Below are 22,259 nucleotides of genomic sequence, written 5' to 3' on the forward strand. Positions count from 1 at the left end.
TTGTAGCACCCTTCGGGAGTAGCCATGGTAGATGTCATGCAAGAGACTTCGTGACTTTGCACTTGTGTTTATTCACCCTCTAGGAGTAGCCATGATGAGATGTCAATATCATGTCGAGTGATTTTGTGATAGGCACTTGAGTTCATTTGCATTTCCATTCATGGGAGTAGCCATGATGGATCCATCTGCTAGGAGTAGCCATAGTGGACACCACTATATAACTCAGATATCGAGAAGGATTCCTCCCTATTTAAGGATTCCTTTAGGCTGACATAGATAACATAAAGGTTGTGATAATATAATTATTGATAATATAATAATAATATTCATAATATAGTTATTGTGATGATATAATTATATTGGGGCCGGCTCAGAAGAGTGGTATCCCTTGGTGAAGGGTACAACAGATAAGGAAGAATGGGTCTTCCTCTCTTAGCATCAAATATACACAATTTACTGCAGTTCCAAGAATACTCTGCATTATCTAAAAGAGAAGTGCTCGGGGGAGACGATAGTCACATGTCGTTTATAGTTGAGAGGGCAGCAATGATCTCTGTCATTGCCTGTGGCTAAACGAGCACACCAAAAACCAGTCACATGACCCTTTCCATATAAAATCACATTGTCATCTTCTATTAGAGAAAATTGATATACAAAATTTCAATGTATGAAGGGTTAATACAGTCTCATTTGAAACAAAAAAATATATATATTCATATAAGCAATTAAAATAAAATGCAAGAGTTATAGTCTGCCAGACCTATAAAGTCCAGTATAACTTACAATGTGTTTACATAGAACAATAAAAATAACAATTTTTTTGTTCTACCAGGAATTTGACAATCACGGGCAATATGGTTCTTGTTAATGATATTATTACAAGAAGCCCAATCAGTATTATGAAGTTTTCACATTCAATCCCCAACACATCTATGTGATGCATACTTGGCTTCATGAATCCCTTGCTGAGAGAATAGTGACTGTAGGCATACCCAATTTACTCACTGCAAGTTAAAAATAAGATGCCTTAGCGTGGTTTGATCTCAGGAATGGTTCCACTCACAAGTTCACTTCCAGGAATATTAGAAGACACATATGGATTCTGACTTGTCATCTCAACTATATATGGCCCTTTCTCTGCTAAAGCATCCATTTCACCAGACTGCATGAATGCGACATCTAATCCTGGTGTAAACTGCAAGATTTTCTCAAGCCTGTGGACCACCTCAGCCATGGAAGGGCGTGCATCCGTTTCATCCTTGCAACAAGACAATGCTAGCTTAGCGAATGGCTCCAAGCATTCTGAAGGGTATGTACCCATCCTCTGATCGATCATAGATAACATCATTCCAGAATCATATGCCATTTTTACCTGTTCATGAAATTCAACGATTAGAAAATAAAAAGAGGGTGTTATTGTTCAACAGTCCGAAAGCAATATCATGCTACCCATAAAAGAGAAATGGATCCAAAAGACCCAAAAAATGTCAACAATCAAACACACCTCCCTGACAATGTTCTTTCCATGTTGAATGGGTTGCATGCCTGTCAAAAGCTCGAGGAGTACCACACCAAAACTATAAACATCACTCTTATCAGTAAGCTTGTGAGTCAAGAAGTATTCTGGATCGAGGTAACCCTGCAAATGCCAATGATGCACAACATTATTGCAGTTAAAAGAAAATGTTCTAATAGGAAAAATATGGCATTTCAAGGCTTCTGTCTTACCGGAGTGCCCTTCACTACAGTTGATACATGACCTGGAGCTGACCCTTCAAGATCAGGTAATGGTGCAAGCTTCGACAGTCCAAAATCTGCAACTCTGGCATTAAACTTATGATCCAATAATATGTTGCTTGCCTTTATGTCGCGATGGAATATTGGAGGGTTGGCTTCATTATGGAGGTAGAGGATGCCTCTAGCTGCTCCCAAAGCAATGCGAAGGCGCTGGACAAAGTTTAGAGGCTTTTTGGAGGTTGCTGTTAATGAACAAAAACTATCTCAATGTTGATTCAAAATTCAAATTTAATGCTGAAACCATGTTTAATAAAAAGTAGAGATGGGCAGTGGCAGCAATTTACCAGAGAGATGTTCCCGAAGAGTTCCATTTGCCATGTATTCATAAACCAACATCTGTACATAAACAATTCAATATCTCTGACATTAAATTCTGGTCCGACACCTATTTATTTGATATTTCGTAATTTTAGACTTAAAGAACTGATCTGATGTTACAATTTAATCAGGTTTGCTGCTTAATTTTTGAAGTACATGTGTTTGATGCAAATTTTAATGAAGTACAGAGTTTAGCAATCAAAAGATTGACAACCAAGATTATAAACACTGAAAAAACAGCATATATATAGGAAGAATACAGCACACACCCAAAACTAAAATTTGCAAGGGTGAGATGACCCTTGCTAATTAAATCAATATTAATACTGATATTACACTGGAGAATTTTGTCAAATACTTGGCTAAATAATCAAATCTGTGCTATTTTAGATAAAATTCTAACTCCAATACAGATGGAAATGTATTTTTTATATTCATGGCAGATACGTACAATAAGCAGTCTGTAATCAAAATAGCTTCTTCAGTTATCAATATATGAAACTATTGATGCATTAGCAAATATATCAAAAAACGTTGAAACCTGGATAACTATGAATTGCCAAAGGTTTGCTGGAGTTGGTAACAGGTCTCAGATCCTTGTAATACTGCTGCCGAATTCATCAACAGTCGAATTTCATATGTGCTTGCTGATAGATATGCCAATACTGGAGTAGATGCTTAACCTCTAAAGATGTGCAGCATGCAGCCCGTGTGCAAAGTCGACTGGAAGAACTTGAGGCTAGTGAGTCTCTACCCCCGCAAATCTTACCCTTGGATATTCGCCAGAAATAACCCAGACTGAGTCGGGAAGGATCCTGAGAGTGGTTGCCGACTTGTTTAAGTAAATCGCCCAATCTTTGATGCGAATCGAGTTGCAGATCGTCCCAATTCTGGCCCGAAATTCCGCTTTCAAATCTCTGCAAGAAAATTGATACCCGCAAATTTTAAACTCTCAGCATTCAACCCTGCGATATTTTCTTGGCTCCAAACAATGATGAAAATACCATAAGAAGGGACGCCTGAACCAGATGACCCGAACTTATTTGCTTGGAAATGAAACGCTGCTTGTAATTCCCTTCTATTAGCAAAATTCAAACCCTCTGATCTGAGACATGAATCGAACTCTTGTCTGATACCAATCAATATTCCCCTCCTGGCTTCCTTTCGAATTTCTCTAGTCTTGCAATAATTTGGTGGATGACAATGGATTCTTCTCAGTCAATCAATAATGCAAGAATCCCTAACTTGGCCTCAGGCCACAGATTTCTGCTCGGATGAAGTGATTGTAATATCACTTCTAGATTGCAATAATTCAGGCGATATTCCACACCCTCAAAATTGCTTATCAATGGGAGTTTTCGTTCCCAAAGATAACTTGAAAATTTGCAGACCGGATGACTACAAATCGCTCCAACATAGATAGAAGTTGAAACCACAAAAACCGCTTGTCCAAATGGGTGCCTACTGCCCTCTATTTATTTATCTTTTTAAGAAGGCACTAGGAGCTTCTAGAAACATCTTTTTATAAAGTCTTATTATAATGCACTTTATTAATGTATAACTTTATAAAATTAATTAAATAACTTTATGAAATTAAAAGTGCAAATCTCAATTCAAAATTAAAACATGTGGGCCCCAACTTACTAGATATAGGCTCAATTATAACACTCCGAGAGCAATATGCTGTCAACTGGCACAGGATGACTCTCTCACCAAAATCATTTGCCTACGAGAGTCAATGATAGGCAAATCTACTGTAGAAATCATGTCACTGGGAAGGGGACATGAGAAAGGGTGAACCAACAGCCCCAAAATAATCAGCAAAAAACCATCATTTATTGCTTGAAAAAAAATCTGCACAGATTTAATTTAAAGAGCTTTTTTAATAACTAATGTTTACTTTAAATTATATTAATAATTAAAAAGATAATTAAATCATCAGGAAATTCCCCACCCTGTTCCAGAAATATAATTTCTGAATTTATTTTTCTGATTTTTTTGGCACTTTTCTGTGTTTCCTGATATTTTAAATTCTATTTTTGCATTTGATGTAAATACAGGAAATAATAAATGAAAATACTGAATTTACATCTCTTAGACCTTTCCAAAAAATAATCACTCCCCAGATCATAACTAAATAGTTTCTTAAATTTGAGATTACTAAATACCTAGTTTGTGTTCTGTCTGTTACAAACGATCAGCAAATTGATTTAACTACAGCCAATAATTAGCAGTGACAACACTTTTGTACCACCTAGGGTTTAAACATGAAATCTTCAATTTTGGTGCCATCAAGGCTGCTAATAATTCTGATCCAAATTTGCTCTGATTTAAACCTGGAATTCTACACTAGATCCTTCAGATGAATTGGTCAGTCTTCAAGTGGTACAGCTGGCACAATGAATGCCCAAAAGTTAAAACCACTAATCTGCAATCAATCCCTTTTCAAATCTGCCCTATGTTTTCTTCCTGCGTGACTGATCAAAACTTTATCAGACTGAACTTCAATGAAAAATCCTCAATTTGTTCCTTTCAATCTGCCAACCAGAAATACATCTGTTGACCCTTTTCAACTGTACTTCAGATCTGGAAATCTTAAGCTCTCCTGCAACCCTGAAATGGAGTCACCTGCAATATGCCCTAGAGTGATCTCACACCAAGCATTAATCCTCCAGGGAGTTTTTGTTATCAGAAGTTTGAAAACAAGGCTGCAAACGCTGGTTCTCCTTCTCATGATTAGTTCAAAATAATAATGAATAATAATTTTCAAATGGATCTCCTCATTAATTTTTTCTTGCCTTCAAACTCCACGTACAATTGGCTCTGAAGTCAATTAATTTATTAATTCAATGTTTTAAAAATTCTGCTCCATGTACAATTGGTGGTCTCTTGTTGGTCATTAATGAATTTATCTTATCTCATCTCCTCAAAGGGCTGCCCAAAATGATATTTATTGACTTATATTTTAACAAAGCGATTTCAGAATTTAATTTAAAGACCAAAACGTTAGCAAGAGAATGGACAGGAGAGGCAACTATTAGGTTTGGGTCCCATGAAGGTGGGGCGTACTAAAAAAAATTAATGGGTGCTCTGAGACTTTTTAGGATTACTTTGAAGGTCCCGTGAATTTTGTAGTGCAGTTTACACTTAAATGTTTAAACTCCAAAATCTATGGAGCTTATTGGTCTCTGTCATTTTGTTATTTATCATATCAAATTCAACTGAGTAAATGAATGTAAAAAATAATAAATTTAATTGATAAAAATTATAAAACTTCAGATGCTCAACAAGAAGTAGGAAAAAGCCTAAGCTGGTGGGGCAATTTCTAACCCCAACCTTCCGCTCAAATCGACAGCCCTAAAAAGTAGGGACTGCTAGGTTTAAGGGAAGATTCCTGTTAATTCAGTAGCAATTTGTTTTGACTTCATGGGACCGCCTGCTCCTCAAATCAAACCTGAAGTCCCACTCATGGGACCCCACCCGTAGATTCTATAGTAACCTTGCAAATTTTGACCTAAGATTTCAGTTTTGGCTGCTTGACATTTCATCAAACAGATGGCATGCTACCTAAGTTTGAATTATGAGTTTGCGTTGTTGTTTGATGTATATTGGGTTTGTTTGTTTGAAAGATATCATGCAGATTTGATATTCAGAAACATTATATTTAACAGCAAAAAGGAAATGGACCACTATTCAAGACATGATATAGCACAGATTTAAAAGGTAATGCTGTTATGAAAGTAAAGAGTATTTTTATTATTATAGACCAAAGTATATTCTTGGAGTCCACTTGTTTCACATAACCATTTGTTGAACTAACTGCCAATGTTCCCCTTCAGGATTTGTGGGATGGCTTAGCCACTTCCTTTGTTCTACAAGTCTAGTGGTTGATCTTTTGGTGCAACAACAACCCTAGCTTGTAACAAGTGGTATTAGAGCTTGGTCATAGGTTTGAATCTCCTCGGGTGACACTGAGGGTTGGGGGCTTGTTGGACTAACCACCAGCATTCCCTTTGGAATTTGTGACATGGCTTGACCGCCTCCTGTGTTCTATAAGTTTAGTGGTTGTATCGGGTATTGACAGGTCGATCTTTTGGTGTAACGACAACCCTAGCTTGTAACACCATTGCCTTTACATCTTTAACATGTATGAATATCAAAACCAAGTTTATAATATACAACCAAAGAGCTTGCTTCAATGCAACCAAAATTACATACAACTGAAATACGTCTTAAGTACATTGGATTGGAGCATTGAATAACAGATTTAAAAAAAATTGTTGCAGCAAAATGAAGGGTGTGGCAACCAGATTTACTCTACAAATTTAACATTTCACCAACAATGAGTGCCTTTCAGCTTAGTAATAAGCACAAAGCACTTCCTTTATTTTATCGGCATATCTAAAAGAGCATTGGTACTGGTTGCAGGTCTTTTGTAGCAGAATCACACACAGGGCAGACCATCAACAACTACCAATCAGTCATTCCATCATCAAAAAGGTGAAACTCTTCACCAATCAAACACATAAAAGCTACTATATAATACTAGGTTCAATATCCTCAGAAAAAAATGCAATTTTTTGAAATGGCTGGAAGAATTGTTTCACATCATTTCAATTAGCAAAGGCACCATTCTTCTAGATCACAATGGGAAAGGAATCCAACTTGTGGCCCCTGAAATTAGCGTAGAGCCAAAGGGAAAACTGTTTGAGAGGGGCATGTAGTTTTCACAAACCAAAAGCTTCAAAACAGCCACAAAAATTTGCTCCAAGTTCGACTTGCAAATGTCAAAAAATTGCGTTTTCATATGTCAACCAACTTAGAATCAACAATATATCATGATTTGGGTCTCTACAATATTTCCTTCAAGATGAAAGATTGAAAGCTCATCCAAAATCATTGAACTGCTAGGGATTTTGTTCTAGGGTTTGAGAGCTTGTGCGGCCATGCTGGAGAGAGTCGAGAAGGATAAAAATAAACTATTTAAAATAAAGATCCCAAACCATCCATATTCATTTTTATAAGGTTTCTTCTTTCCATCGGCATTTACATTTTCATTTTTATATTTTTATTAAACTTCATAATGTTGCCCAATATAAATAAATTGACCCATGTTAGTTAACCTTTAACTTAGGCTCTCAATCATAGTTGATATTTCAACTTAGGCTTACATTAAGGCTTTATTATATTTAAATCATTCCCTATGCAAATGACATATCACTTAATTATTATAGCCTTCACTTTGGCCTAAGACAATTAAGACATACAAGTAGATTAGGCATCACCATCACAATATTTTAATGGACCATTTTATTAATTAGATATGAGCAGTTATTATTTCAACCTTAGCTTTGCTCCATGTTTAATTAATAACTTTATTCCCTTGCAAAATATTTTCCTCTAGCCTTCAAGAATAATAAAGGCTAGAAAAAATAATTATGAGTGTGTTAAATGAAAGGGGACATTACGATCCTCCCTTCCCAGGATTGTTGTTCCTATGCATAATTTTCTACTTCCCAAGTTACATCCTCAACAAGTAAGTCCCTCCACCTGACAAGATATTAACAAATCACTTTGCTTCTTAACTTTATCCCTCATATCCACAATATTGTTAGGAACTAAGACCGAATTTCCTTCCTCGTCAAGGGTGACAATTCTAGAGATGTTTTATGCCGACCCAACGCCTTCTTAACGCATGAAACATGAAATATGCTATGAATTTCGCTGCCCTCTAGAAGTTCCAATACATATGAAACCTCCTCAACTCTCCTTAATATCCTATAGGGCCCATAGAAATGTAGCTTGAGCTATTATGCACCACTCTTCTTTAATGTTGATTGCTTGAATGGATGAAGATGCAAGAAAACTAAATTCCCAATGTCAAAAGATCTCTCAATTTTATGTCTATTTACATACATCTTGTGTTGATTCTGAGCATGTTGGAGGTATCTTTGAGCGCTTTGAGCATGTCTTGACAGTTTTGTATCATACCCTTAGCCCGAGGGACCTTGATGTCATCAAAGAACAAAACCACAAAGGATAATACATCACAAGGCCTTGGATGGAGATGTGCCAATTGACATCTGGTAGGTGGTATTGTACCAGTACTCACCTAAGTGCCATTTAATCCAAGCATGTTGTTTCCCTTTCACAAAATTTTGTAGGTAACCCTCAATCCATTTATTTAAATGTTTTTGTTTGACCATCCATTTGAGGGTGGTAATTGATGCTTGGTGTCAACTTTGACCTTGCTAAACAAAACTTCTAAAACATATTGAGGAACTTCTTATCTTAATAACTATAGTCTTTGGGACCCCATGTAGTCTGAACACCTCTTTGTAGAACAATTTCACAACCTGAGGTGTTGAATAATCTATAATAATAGAAAGGAAATGTACATATTAAGTTAATCTATCAACAGCCACAAATATTCAATCTCTTCCATGAGCTCGTGATAGCCTTGGAATAAAATCCATGGATATTCCTACCAACTTTAGTTCCAGTATAGGCAACAGCTGAAATAGTCCTGCAAGGAAGGTGTGCTCAGACTTGTTTTGTTGATAAGTCAAACAATTTCCAAAGTGTTTGATGGGCATTGATTGTTTACAATATTGTCATCTGTTGCATTGATCGGTAATTGATCCCTCACATTCATTATCGTCCTTCGTACTAGTCTGTTGCTCTTCATGCTCTTTATTATCCGATATGACATCAACCAAATGAGCCTTGCCTTTTCCATGACAAAGGTGTCACGACTTGTTATGTACCCAAATTCCTCCTTTCTATGACAACCAATGGCAACTCTGTGTGAGTACTTCACCTTTAGCAACAACTCGATACTGTAATATTCTGTTCCTAACAGTAATAGGGTTAATCGAACGGTGAAGTGTGGGCCACATAGACTCAGGGTGGAGTTGTCGATGCTACACAGCCTCAGTTGCCCGTGTAACATGAACTTTGTTGTCCGTGCTACATGGCATCAGGAGAGTTGTTTGTGGTATATGACCTCAGGGGACGTTGTCTGTGTTATACGGGATCAGTTGCCCATGCTACATAGGCTCAAGGGGAGTTGTCTATGCTATACGGCCTTAGTTGCCCATGCTACATGGCCTCAGAGAAGTTGTCTATGCTACACGGCCTCAGGGGGAGTTGTCTATGCTACACAGTCTTAGTTGCTCGTGCTACACAAACTCAGGGTGGAGTTGTTCGCGCTACACAAACTCAGTTTCCTTTGCTGCACGGCCTTGAGGGAGTTGTCCATGCTACATGGCCTCAGGAAGACAAGATGATCGTATGGCTTAAGGGTGATGAGAGTGATGTCCACACGACTAGTTGGAGGTGATCCTACAGTAGGGAGACGAGATGGTCATACGGTATGGAATTGGCCATAGGATATGTGTGCAATACAGGGAGACGTATGGTAATGGTTGACATGACTGTATGGTCTAAAAGTGCAGTCTATACTGTGGAGTTTGGGAATTGTATGGACAGGTACAAAAGTCGCAGAGAGTTGTTGGGGTGATGGGTTGAGATGCACTTTGAGATGCCAAAACAAAGTGAATATATTTGCTAGAAATGCTAATTAATGCTAGTATAAAAATTGAAATCCAATCACAAATATATAGATATATGTATTTGCAAACAAAGATGGTGTGTGGAATTGCTAGATCCAAGCAAGTAATACAGAGACAGAGTACAATGAGGGTTGAATCCCACCGAAACTAGATTAGCCGAGTAGGGAAGATCTTTTACTTCTGAAATGGCGAACAATACTGAACTCCAACAGGAATTCGTAGTACAAAGAAATAATCCAAATCACGTGACAACTACTACTTACATGTTGTGCTTAAATACTCTTCGAAGGAACTCCTAATGGTTTACAAACATAACTGACGGCAACTCCAATGGAAACAATTGAAATAAAAATAGGTCCAAGATATACTAAATCAATTGGAACCACAAATACAAATATTATTATCTTGGACCCCATATTAATTAATTAAAGTAACTAATTAAAGGTCCTTTTATTATATTATTTAAATTTTGGTACCAATTAATTAATTAATTAAATTAAATTATTACATTAAAATTTGGGGACATGACAAATCCTGGCTGCCCAAAGATTGCTTGCCCTCATGCAATCCGTCATCAGACGAAACGCCAATAGCTCTAGGGTCCCAAATCAAATACACAGGCGAGACAAGTGAAATGACATCATCTTTTGTAGCACCACATTGTCATCAAACTTTCACTACGCCACTCTGATATAAATATTGTTGTGTCTCGAATCACCAAGATCCCAAAGATGCTAATCATAAAATAGATCGATGTCATCATGTTCATCAATCTCTTCTGGAAACTCATAACTTAGGCAAACCCTATTGCTCTTGCGCAAAAGATCCTTACACGAAAAGATTACAATTATGCATGCCTTGAGCACGGTTGGAGGATAGCCTCCATCATCAATCAACGATAGCAATTGTTCCTGCAAACAACCTTTGCCCTATTCTCTAGGTTCATGATTCCATTTATGTGACTCCAAATTATTATCCATGCTCTATTGTAGATTAGCAACCTTGCTCTCATCCCACACACTGAGAACATTATGGGGGTTCACTTCAACATTGGCTTTGTTGTTTGCACATGGATCCCAAACTAAACACATCGGTGAAATGAGTGAATTGTCATCAAACCTACCTTGTACCACACTGTCGTTAAGTATCCACTGCACTACTTTGATATAAACATTTTCATAGCCTTTAGCATGATCTCAATGACACAAATTGATGAAATCTTTCACGTCATTGTGTTCAAAAATCTCTTTAGGTATAGTCATAAACATAGACGTTGATGCTGGCACAAACTTAGCCACTGACACAATCACAATGACCACTATTATATTCTTGACGAGCGAAACCTTAACAAAGAGAGCTTCGATGGTGAGAATAGCGGTGAAGGGGAGCTTGGCCATGAGTATTTTGATGACAAGAGCCTCAGGGAAGGGTGCCGCGATGATGGGAGCCTTAGCAAAGATTACCTAACTGAAGGGAACCTTGATGAAGAGTAACTCAGCGAAGGGAACCCCAACCATGAGTACCTCAACGAAGGGAACCCCAACCATGAGTACCTCGGCGACAAATGTAGTTACTGTGACAGATGCAGCCGAACACACAATGATGATGGAGACAGCCACAACAACATCGATGGACACAACTCCGGGGACAGATACTAACTCGATGATAGACAAATTCGATGTCAACGACGGGCATGACGTTGACACACACAGCGACAGTTACTAACACGATGATGGACTTGGCAACAGACACAACGACGGTAATGACGATGGACACGATGAAGAAGACAAACATGACGAAAACGACAGTGACGAACAAGATGATGGACTTAGCAACTGACATGGTGGCGGTGATGACAAGGGACACAATGACGATGACGGACATGGCTACAGTGACAGCAACGGAAACAATGACAGACACGACAACGGGCATGATGATGGTGAGGAAACTAGACACAACTACGGTGACAAACATAGTGACCATGACGAAAACAAACACAACTACGGTGATTGATACAACCATAGTGACAGACATACAACCTAAGCGACGAGTATGACCACAATAATGGACATAGCTTCGATGATAGACACACAACCTCGGCAACAAACATAGCTCCTATAATGAACACAACCTCGGCAACTAATAGAACTTCCACAACAGATAATGCCTCAGTGACAAGCACAGCCTTAGACACAACTTCAATGATGGGCACAACTTGATCTGTCCATGTCTTCACAAGATCCATGCAAGCAACATCTTCACTTTTTAGGTGTTCTCCCCATGTTCATGTAGAAAGATTTAGCAAATCCTCCTGGAGCAACCCTATAATCATGCCTTCATTCTCCTCATGTAATGCATCACCCTTATCATTGTCATCCATTTTCACCCACCTGTGCAAATGAGATATTAGTTTTTCTTCACAATGCTTGAAAACATTACTAACAAATCTATATGCTGCTATAGAGGGGATGCATTCTAGATTACGAACAATCCATAACATAGATGTGATGGGTTTGGATATTTCATCCATCTCTTCAATGCATGAAATCATAACTCTCCATAGTAACTAAAATCTTAGTATGATGGTCTTCCTTCATGATGACCAAGAAGTGATGACACATATTATGAACCAAATTCTACAATTCAAGATCTAAGAAGAGGCTACTTTGACATTTGCACAATTCTCCAATATTGTAGATCTCCTATAAAGGGTCACTACTGTAGTCATCAAGACACTGAAAGTTGTCACCTATCAAATGCAATATCTCTATCATGGTGTTATCATCATATGGTGCTTTGGGAGCCGAAATTCTCAAGACCTTACTAAGACATGTTGCAACTGCCACAATTTTTCCTTGTCATGGTGCCTCAAAACCCTGGGTTGACTTAAGGCATCCTTAATCGGTGAAAGGATTCTCTGTATAAATTTTCAAAGTAATTGGTTCACCTTTGTTTACCATGTGGGGTAAATGAATTAATGCACATAGACAATAGACAAGAACAATAGACCTCCTTTTATTATTTGCATATGCCCAAGAGATTACATAATGCTTCTGATAATGATTACAATGATCTCAGATGGGGTACATAGACTTTCTGAAGAACCTTTCCAAAGGGGTCTGTCGGCTATATAACAAGAACCTTCCCGAAGGGACCTGTCGGCTACATAACAATTATCGACAACATCATTCCCTCCAAAAGAAAAAGTTGTCTCCAGACGACAATTACAAAATATCCAAGACAGATTAACAAAATTGAATACATTAACTGACTAACTACAACAAGATAGATCTATTTCTGTCACACCACTTTCACATTCGTCCCGTGCCTGCACCAAACTGGTCTCCAAACCACATTGCATCTGTAGCCTCTGCTAACACAATACTGTCTCCTTAATCAAGCTGACCTTGATAGCCACCCGTGCTTCTTTCTTGGCTTCTAACTCCTGGGTACCCTGAGCCAAGTGTCGCTGTACTGCCTTCAACTAGATGATTAGCTCCTCCCGAGCTTTCTATGCATCCACCAAGATAGCTTCACTTCTAACACCCTTCTCGAAAGGCTTGCTCTAATGTTATCTCCACCTACGGTACACAGATACTCCATGTTTGCAGCAGCTCCAAGTCTCATCAACTGGTCACATTTCCCATGACTGATAACTACATCGACTAGGGGTCACTTCACACAAAACTCCATGGAACAGACCATTTTTGTGATTTTCTTCTGATTCCACACTCTTTGAGCCAACCACTTGCATTTTCTACCTGTTTATGTCTTTCCCTTCCATTCGGCATCATGCGTTATTCATTCTAAACATTTTTTATTTGTCGTCGTTTTTTTTATTTTTTATTTTTGAAAACCTCCTCACCCTTCTTCTGTATTTGTTTTTGACGTTGGCTCCTCTACTTGCCTTATTGCACCAATTCACAACTTCCAGTCTAGGCGTTTTTGATCCAAATATGCTTATTGTAGAGCTCAACTTATACTCACTTTGCAAGATCTCTATGTCACGCTAAAACACCAACCCTGCACCTTGCTACCGTACGGATATGCTTTTATAAACTTGGTTCCAGTTTGCCTTGCCGTCGCTACTCCCTGTCTGTACAAGCTAATAGTAATGCTCCATGCGTACGACACATAACAAGAAGTCCGTATAGTTCAATCCAATCACCGTACAGTACATAATCAGAAGTCTGCGCATGCTCCAAATGTCCATATGGTACCTATTACATATCCTGTGTTTTATTTGGTAAATGTACGTTGCCCATGATGTCGTACGGTCACTATACTTGTCCTACCGTACGGGTTACAGGTTGCAAGCATAGGACTATTCAATTTTCCCCTGTTCCTTAATTGTACGGTGTTAGGTGAGGCATTAACAAATATTGTACGGTCAGTCACCATACGATGACTTATGTTTGGAAGCCATATGGATAGCCACCGTACAGTGAGCTCAATGACTTGCTACTTTTTATTTCTCTTTCTTTTCTCAATTTTTTTTTTCAATTTTTTTTTCTCAAATTTTCTTTTTTTTTTAATACTTTACTACTTCTTGATATTCAGCAATGACGGAACAGTTCAAGCATGATATACTTTCAACTTGGAGTCGTTCATCGTTTTCGGAATTTCCTGTCCATCTAGCGTCCAGAACTTTATTGCTCCGTTATCACCTACTTCCCGGACCTGATATGGCCCGACCCATTTAACTTTAAACTTGCCCGGTTTGATTTCATTTTGTCCGTCATACTTCAACACCAGCTGCCCCGGTTGGAACTTTTTCAGTTTCAGGTGTCTTATCATGCCATGCTTTGCGTCTGTTCTATGTCACCTCCATGGCCCATTGTGCCTACAATTGTTGCTCATCAAGTTTATTTAAATTATACGATCTCTCCCTCCGGTTTTCCATATTGCCCAGTTTGTTCCCAAAGCTCAGTACCATAGATTCCGTTGGCTACCCCTCCTTGCCGTCAATAACTGTATTCTTGATTTTAGAACCATCACTCCGTATTGCTGAAGCTTTTATTAAACCCTTTCTCTTTGTTTCTTGTGCAGACCATATGATGTGTTTTCCTTGCTACCGGCACCTTTCTACTATATCCGTGGTTCGGCATAACATTTTCTTTCCATGCAGTCTATTCACTATGTTCTGTATGGTGGAATCTTTCCTTTTTTTGGGTTCGTACTATATGTTCTTCCCTTCAGCTTTAGCCATAATCGCTTTTCCTTCTTCCACTTCTTTGTACATTCATTTTCCTCTTCTTTCTCACCTTCGTCGAGCCTTAACATATTACAACTCGGAAAGAGCTTGTAATCCTCCATTTGCCAATGGAAAAGGCCGTTCAGCGAATCCAAATCATCGTCCGTCAATCCACCTTCCAACCGTAGGACTGCTTCCTCATTGGGTTCCAATCGTTGTTTTTCGTCATCCTCTTCTTCGGAATCAGATGATACGACTTCTTTGCCCACCATTTGTGTGTAAATCAATAGTGAATCGTCGTCCCTTGTTTTCCATTGATAGTGTATTCTTCTTCCAGTCATGCTTGACCTTCACTTGCACAAGCCATCCACGGCCCAAAAATGGCATTGTATCCTCTCCTTTTCAATGGGATGATGACGAAGTCGAGTAGGAATGGTTGTGTTCCAATCGTCATTGGTTGTACCATCAGGACGCCGAGAGGTTTAATGCCGTGTTGGTCTGCTGTCAGCAACTGGAATGTAGGTGGCCACAACGTCGACTGTCCCAACCTCTTTCAAGTATCCTCGGGTAAGACATTCATGCCGGATCCTCTGTCAACAATTGTCTCTGTCAGCACATTTCCGAGAATCCCCATCTTGACAACCGCTAGATGCCATCCAGATGTGAGGGCTAGCAGCATTCGTTCTTCTCCACCTATGGCAATTTCATTCCCTCTTCCTGGTTCTCGTAACTTAGCAGTTGGTGCAATGTTTGTGAGTGCCGATCGGAGCTGAGGCATTGTGAGAAGTAGATCATTTATCTTGATCGGTACCTCAATTTGTAATATCTGTCGTATGATGTTTTGTTCTGCGCAGTTCCTTGTTGAGGTGCCGGTGGTGTCCTTCAATTGAGATGTCTTCGCCTGTGTTGCTTTCTCAATTTCTGCCCATGCTTCCTCCAATTTCCTCTTTTTTTCCGTCGAATCGGGGTACAGTTTTGCTTGCCTTCGTGTAATTGCCAGAACCTCCTCTTCGTCTGTCTCGATGGTGATCAAATTTACTCCTAATTTTGGGCACTTGGCATTTTCCTGATCATCGGGTCTGCACCATCTGCATAATAATTTTGGTGTGTTTTCCCTTGTACAGTCTTGGGCAAAGTGGCCCCACAAATTACATGCTCGACATTGAACCATCGATCAACTGTTTGCATCGTACTGAATTCGGCTTTGGCTACCATTATTATTGTTCGCATTGCTGTTGTTTTGCCCTTGTCTATTATTTCTGTCCCCTCCCGACATGGCACCCTTCGTACTTGTGTTTCCGCTCCCTTTGGACGCAAAAGCCTCCTGTGTCAAGAACACTTGTTGAGGTCCTCTGGTTTTCATATTGAAGGGGCTTTTTTTTGTGGAATGTCCCATGCTCTGGCAGATCTCGCACAACTGGTTCTTTGGACAGAATCCCTTTGTGTGACCTTCTGCCTTACATTCCATGCACCATAGCTCGCTTCCCTTTGTTTCTTTCTAAATGTTCTTAAATTCCTTCATCATCCGGATCATGTCCTCCTGGAGAGCTCGGACCTTCTTGCTGCTGTTTTCATCATTGCTGCTCTCTTCTTCTGAAGACGCATTTTCGTCTGACTCAGATGAGCTACTCTTCTTCTTCCTCTTCTTTGTTTTTTGCTCACTTTACAAGTTCATCGCCTGATTGTATGCTTCAGTGTATGACGATGGCGGCACAATCTTCATCTTCTTTCGCAACTTTGGTTGCAGGCCTTCAATAAATCATCTTTTTTGTAGCCCATCTACCGGCTTATTTTCCATTTTATTTATTAAGTCCTTTAATTTCCTGGCATATACTCGGACAGTTTCATTTTCCACCTGCTTTGTGTTGTATATCTCTGCTACAATCTCATTGTCGTCGTGCAACAGTTGAAATTCGTTGATAAACTCTCTTTTAATGTTGTCCCAATTGGTTAATTTTTGAGGATCTGTATCGGCAAACCAATCAATTACAACACCTCATAGGGTTGTCGAAAATTGTCGAACCCATTCGTTTGTATCTATTATGCTATTCACCCTCCAAATCATTTCGCATGTTTTACAGTGTCAGATTGGATTGGCCGTACCATCACCATAAACTTAGGCAACTTTTCCTTTGGTCCCGCCATCACTACTTGATTTTGTGTACGGGCGTTGTTTGGTCCTGCAACAGTGGCGGTGTTCTGCACTACCACACTGGTGCTTTGCACTCCCACACTGCCATTTTGCAATCCCAAAACGGCGTTTTGCACTCCCACATCGGCACTCTGTGCTCCCACACCCTCGATGTTTTGTACAAGTGTCTTATCAACAACTATGAACTTTGGTGAAGGAGGATCTTTTGAAGTTGTCCCTTTCGAAAGTGTATCGTGGACGAAGAGTTCACTCCATGCTTGTGCTCCCTCGGCACTCCAAGCCGTGCAAGTTAATTCCCTTCCATCTGGATTCTCTTCCCTTGGCGAATACAAGTGCAAAAATTCCTCCCTTGCTTCTTCCACCAATTCCACCCGCTATCGAGTCTCTAACAATTCCTCAGTGCTTTGGTATCCGTCGGCAATTTGCTGAAACCTTTGTCTGCATTCGCCCTGTTGTGCCAAAATTAAATTTTCTTGTGTAGTACATATTCCATCTTTGTCCTCTAGCTTATTTCTATCCTTGTTAAGCTGATTTGGCATTAGTCTGCATTCCTCTACCTTTGTTCCAGGTCCATTAGGCAACGGCACCAAATGTTTACCGCATGGGGTAAATAGATTAATGCACACAGACAATAGACAATAATAGCAGTACTCCTTTTATTATTCGCATATGCCAAAGACATTACATTATGCTTCTGATGATTCTTACAATGATCCGGAAGGGTGTATATATACTTTTCGAAGAACCTTCCCGAAGGGGTCTGTCGGCTACATGACAATAACCTTCCCAAAGGGCCCATCGGCCACGTAGTATTTACCGACGACATACATCCTGTCGGCTACACAATATTTACTGATGACGCTAGCATTACTACCTCCACGCTTGCTTTGTACTAGCCTGCTTGTACTCGGATATAGGGATGCAAACTATGGATTAGATTGCCGATGATAGGATGTAGATCTCAAATGCAAATGAAGATTCACACATGCAAGAGGAAATTTGTGAATAATGATAGCACTTCAAGTTACATCAATTAGATGTTCATACAACAAAGCTTCAACCAAAAGCATAATAGGGTGAGGAGTTCTCCAATTGAAACTTCAAAACCAAATAGGGAAGGCCTTCCATCTCCAAAACGACAAATAACATAACTCCAACAAGAATTTACAGATGCAAGAAAATACCAAATTTGCATGCCTACAATAATCTTTAGGCTCGTATTAAATACCTCTTTACAGAAACTCCCAAGGGTTTACAAAATGTGTCTACAAGATCAACACCTACAAAAAAATGGGCCCCTTTATTTGAAAATTAAATGTCCACTTATTATATTATTTCAGTTATGGGACCATTAATTAATTAAAGTACTTTATTAAAATTGAGGACATTAGAAATCCTCACCGCCCAAAGATTGCTTTCCCTCAAGCAACTTGTCACCAAATCAAACGCCTTGAACTCGAGGATCCAAAACTAGGCACTAACATTGGTAGCTATATCCGTTGAAAGCTTCATGTTGCTTTAGGATCACATGTGCATAAATGGATTTAGTTGAGACAAGTAGACTGCCACTAGGCCTTTGTTGTGTCACTCTGATATAAACATTGTTATGTCTGAAGGCACTAGGATCCCATGGAAGCCGATCATAAAACACATCAATGATAAGATCCAAAACCTTCATGTAATCATGCACACCAATCTCTTTTGGCATCTCATATATCAAGTAAATCTCGCTACTTCCATGAGGATTGTAATGAGCCCTGTTGTAATGTCCCCACCATTAGGGTTACATTAGAATACATAATAATCGTAAAAGATTGACCTGATTACAATAAACCTAGCTAAGGTTTACATACCCTTAAGAATACTGAATTATTATATGCAATAAATGTTCCGATCATAAAACACATCAATGATAAGATCCAAAACCTTCATGTAATCATGCACACCAATCTCTTTTGGCATCTCATATATCAAGTAAATCTCGCTACTTCCATGAGGATTGTAATGAGCCCTGTTGTAATGTCCCCACCATTAGGGTTACATTAGAATACATAATAATCGTAAAAGATTGACCTGATTACAATAAACCTAGCTAAGGTTTACATACCCTTAAGAATACTGAATTATTATATGCAATAAATGTTCTCCACCAGCATAGCTTGAATCAAATATGACATTCATCTTAGAATGCCCTCCAAGACAACTTGGATCATATAATGACATCCATGCGAGATACCCTCCACCAAGTTGTAGTTGGATCGTTCTCCACCAAGTGCACTTGGATCATAATATGACATCCATAGCAAATGTCCTCCGCCAAGTTTATACTTGGATCGTATTATGACATTTAAAATAAATGCCCTCCACCAAGCATAGCTTGGAAAAATATAAATATCATTCAATCTTTTATTACTTCTGGTTGTTGATTCCATATTATATATATATGTGTGTGTGTGTGTGCTCACTCTCTCATTTAAATAAAGAAATGAAAAATGAATGCTTAGTGCATAGTTACTAATTCTAATATATTTATATATGGAAATTCTTGACGTACCTTATTTGGGACACGATACCTTAACACCAGCTCGGTCTCTCTTTCTTAATGTGATCGTTCTTGTAACTATCAATAATATGAATGCCTTAATGTTTACCCTGATTGGGTGTTTATATTTGTTCTTTATAGCTGTGCTGACTCGTGCTTCCTTCATCAAAGATCCGATCACCCTTATTGATTGTCCTCGTCAATCATGTCATGTGGTATGCAGTGTGGAATACTTCTTGTGCTCGTCATAGTTCTTCTACAAATCGATGAGTCTTCCCACATCACCCTTGTTCATCCAATGGCAAGTACTTAACTTGTTTTATGTACACCAGGGAATCGGGGTGTACATGCAGAGGATGTTTCTATCCTGTCGATGTGGCATCCAAAGTTCTAATTGCATGGCAATCTTATCAGGGCGTGTTGTGTGTAGTCTTCCTTCGTAGGCACTATCTTTATAATCTTTTTCCTCCCCCCTTTTAATTGGTGCCCTTCCTTCCATTTATATGTTTGATTCGTGCTTATCGGTCACAACACTTTGACTCATATTTGTTAATAAGTTATTTGTAAAATATGATTATTAGTATATTTTATTTTATATTTAATATGGTTATTATTATTTTATTAAATTATTATCATTATAATAAGCATTTAAGTAGAAAATCAATTTGTGTATATGGTTAACCTTGATGGGTCACAATTATATATTTAGAAAGAATTGAATATATTTATATTTAAAATAATAATTGTATTTACATTAGTTATATGTTATTAGGGGTTCATGGCAGTCCACCCCTCTTGAATTTGCTTGTCCTCAAGCAATACAAATTCTTCTAACATACATCTAATAACCTTAGAATGAACTCCTGATTTGAAAAGGATCATCCCCATTCCCTTGAGTAATGACCACTAATGTTCCATGTTCTTGTTCATCAAATCTTCCTTTTATGTTGGGGCTTTCTTTATTGCATGTTATTTTATTCACTTGTCCTCTCTTACATTGATGATTATACTCCCAAGGCTCTTTACATTTGAAACACAATCCTTTCTTTAATAGATCATCTCTCTTTGGGCACCTATGACCCACATTCCATGGCTCATAACACAAGTGACATTTCTTTTCTTGGTCCTCCTTCCTTATCTCTTTATGGTCGAAAGATGTTTTAGGATTCTTGGACCTCTCATCTATCTTATTAGATTCAACCTTCTTTCCTTTCCTAATGGCTTCCTCTAAGCTCTGGGGTTCAAGGGGTTTTACTTGGATTTTGATGACATCTTTAAGCCCTTCAAAGAACATACGAGTGAGTTGTCCTTGAGATAGATTTGGAACCATTACTAATAAGTCTTGGAAACGATTAGCAAATTCTTCTACTGCTCCTGTTTGTCTAAGGTGAGTTAGTTCTTGAAAGTACCACTCAGGATCTCACAAATGAAACCTACTCATTAACCTTTGAGTGAATTCATTATAGGTTTTAATTTTTTTGAGCCCTAAGAAACTTTGTCCATAGTGCCACCATTTAAGGGCTGACCCCCTTAAATGAAGTATGGAAAACTTAATAGCATTGTGTTCTGTCATAGGACTGTATGATAGATGTGTATCTAATTTTTGCACCCATGATTGTGCAATTTCCTCCCCTGACCCATCATAACATGGTAGTTTTACATTACTTACTTTTTCCTGAAGGTCTTTATCCACATGTTTCTTCTTTTTATTTTCCATGATTTTGGTTCTATAGTACTGTTCAAAGGAACTAAGTTGTCTAATATTTGGATCCAAATCCGCATACATTTGTGCAATTTCTTTCACATTGTTTGTGGTTGTTTCTTCTACTATCATGTCATGTCCCCAATTTCTACCCGTCCTTAGTGACAACATTTTTAGCAGGGTTGGTCTATTATTTGGTTCCCATAGGCCAGTAGAGTGTAGAGGGAACCAACCCAGGGACTTTGAGAGTCATGCATGAGCTTCCCAAGTAGTTTGGAGCAGTAGACAACAGTTTCCTACAATTTAGGAGAGATTCCTAATTTGTAGGGATTGACTAAGAGTTGTCTAGGAGGCATTTGGAGACCTCGGCGAACGTTTTGGAGACTTAGAGTGCATCTCCTATTTTTAGGAGGCATTCCCATTTTTTAGGAGGAACTCCCAGTTTAGTGACAGTTCTCTCAGAGGTGCACATAGCAGAGGAGTCATTGGGACTCAATTTTGGTTGATTGGGGCTGTCTCCTACTTTTTAGGAGCATCCCTAGATTTGAGGGATGGACTACCAGTTGACACATCTTGTCCGACATCAGTCATAGACAAGTGACAAGGTCAGATTCATGTTTGATTGGTCATTTTGGGCCTTTTGGGACCATTTGGGAAATATTTTAATATATTTAAATATTTCCTAAGTTGGTGATTGAATATATTAAATAAGGTTAAGTTTTAGCCATTTTGGAGTAATAAGGGGTTTTTTGGCCTCATTTGGATGTGCATCCCATGGTGTGATAGCTCGTTGCAAAGGTCTCAAAATTCTTTAAATCTTTCTCTTTGGTTTCAGGGCATTTCAGTGAATGGAATTCTATCTATGAGGAAAAAGGTCATTTTTTAGTAACATGACTACTTGAAAATAAAAAATTATAACATTTTCACTACACAACACCACTTGGAGACGCTTAGGGTTCGATTTGCGATTGAGAGGGGGT

General features: G+C 38.6%; 1 protein-coding gene across 7 annotated transcripts in view; it reads right to left on the reverse strand.

The window, feature by feature from the left end:
- Positions 1-689: 689 nt before the first annotated feature.
- Positions 690-22,259, reverse strand: part of LOC149556578 (putative LRR receptor-like serine/threonine-protein kinase At1g06840) — a 269,227-nt gene continuing 247,657 nt past the window's right edge. For all 7 annotated transcript variants that reach the window (XM_089830965.1, XM_089830964.1, XM_089830962.1 and 4 more), the window contains 4 exons: positions 2,082-2,133; positions 1,729-1,979; positions 1,505-1,639; positions 690-1,372 (listed from right to left, as the gene is read on the reverse strand). In XM_089830965.1, the coding sequence (XP_089687091.1) occupies positions 1,028-1,372; positions 1,505-1,639; positions 1,729-1,979; positions 2,082-2,133 (783 nt within the window). In that variant the 3' untranslated portion in view covers positions 690-1,027. The remainder of the gene's footprint in view (positions 1,373-1,504; positions 1,640-1,728; positions 1,980-2,081; positions 2,134-22,259) is intronic.

Source organism: Cupressus sempervirens, chromosome 5 (genome assembly GCF_028749045.1).
Source record: "Cupressus sempervirens isolate cs-2001-9-10 chromosome 5, ASM2874904v1, whole genome shotgun sequence".
Taxonomy (NCBI): Eukaryota; Viridiplantae; Streptophyta; class Pinopsida; order Cupressales; family Cupressaceae; genus Cupressus; species Cupressus sempervirens.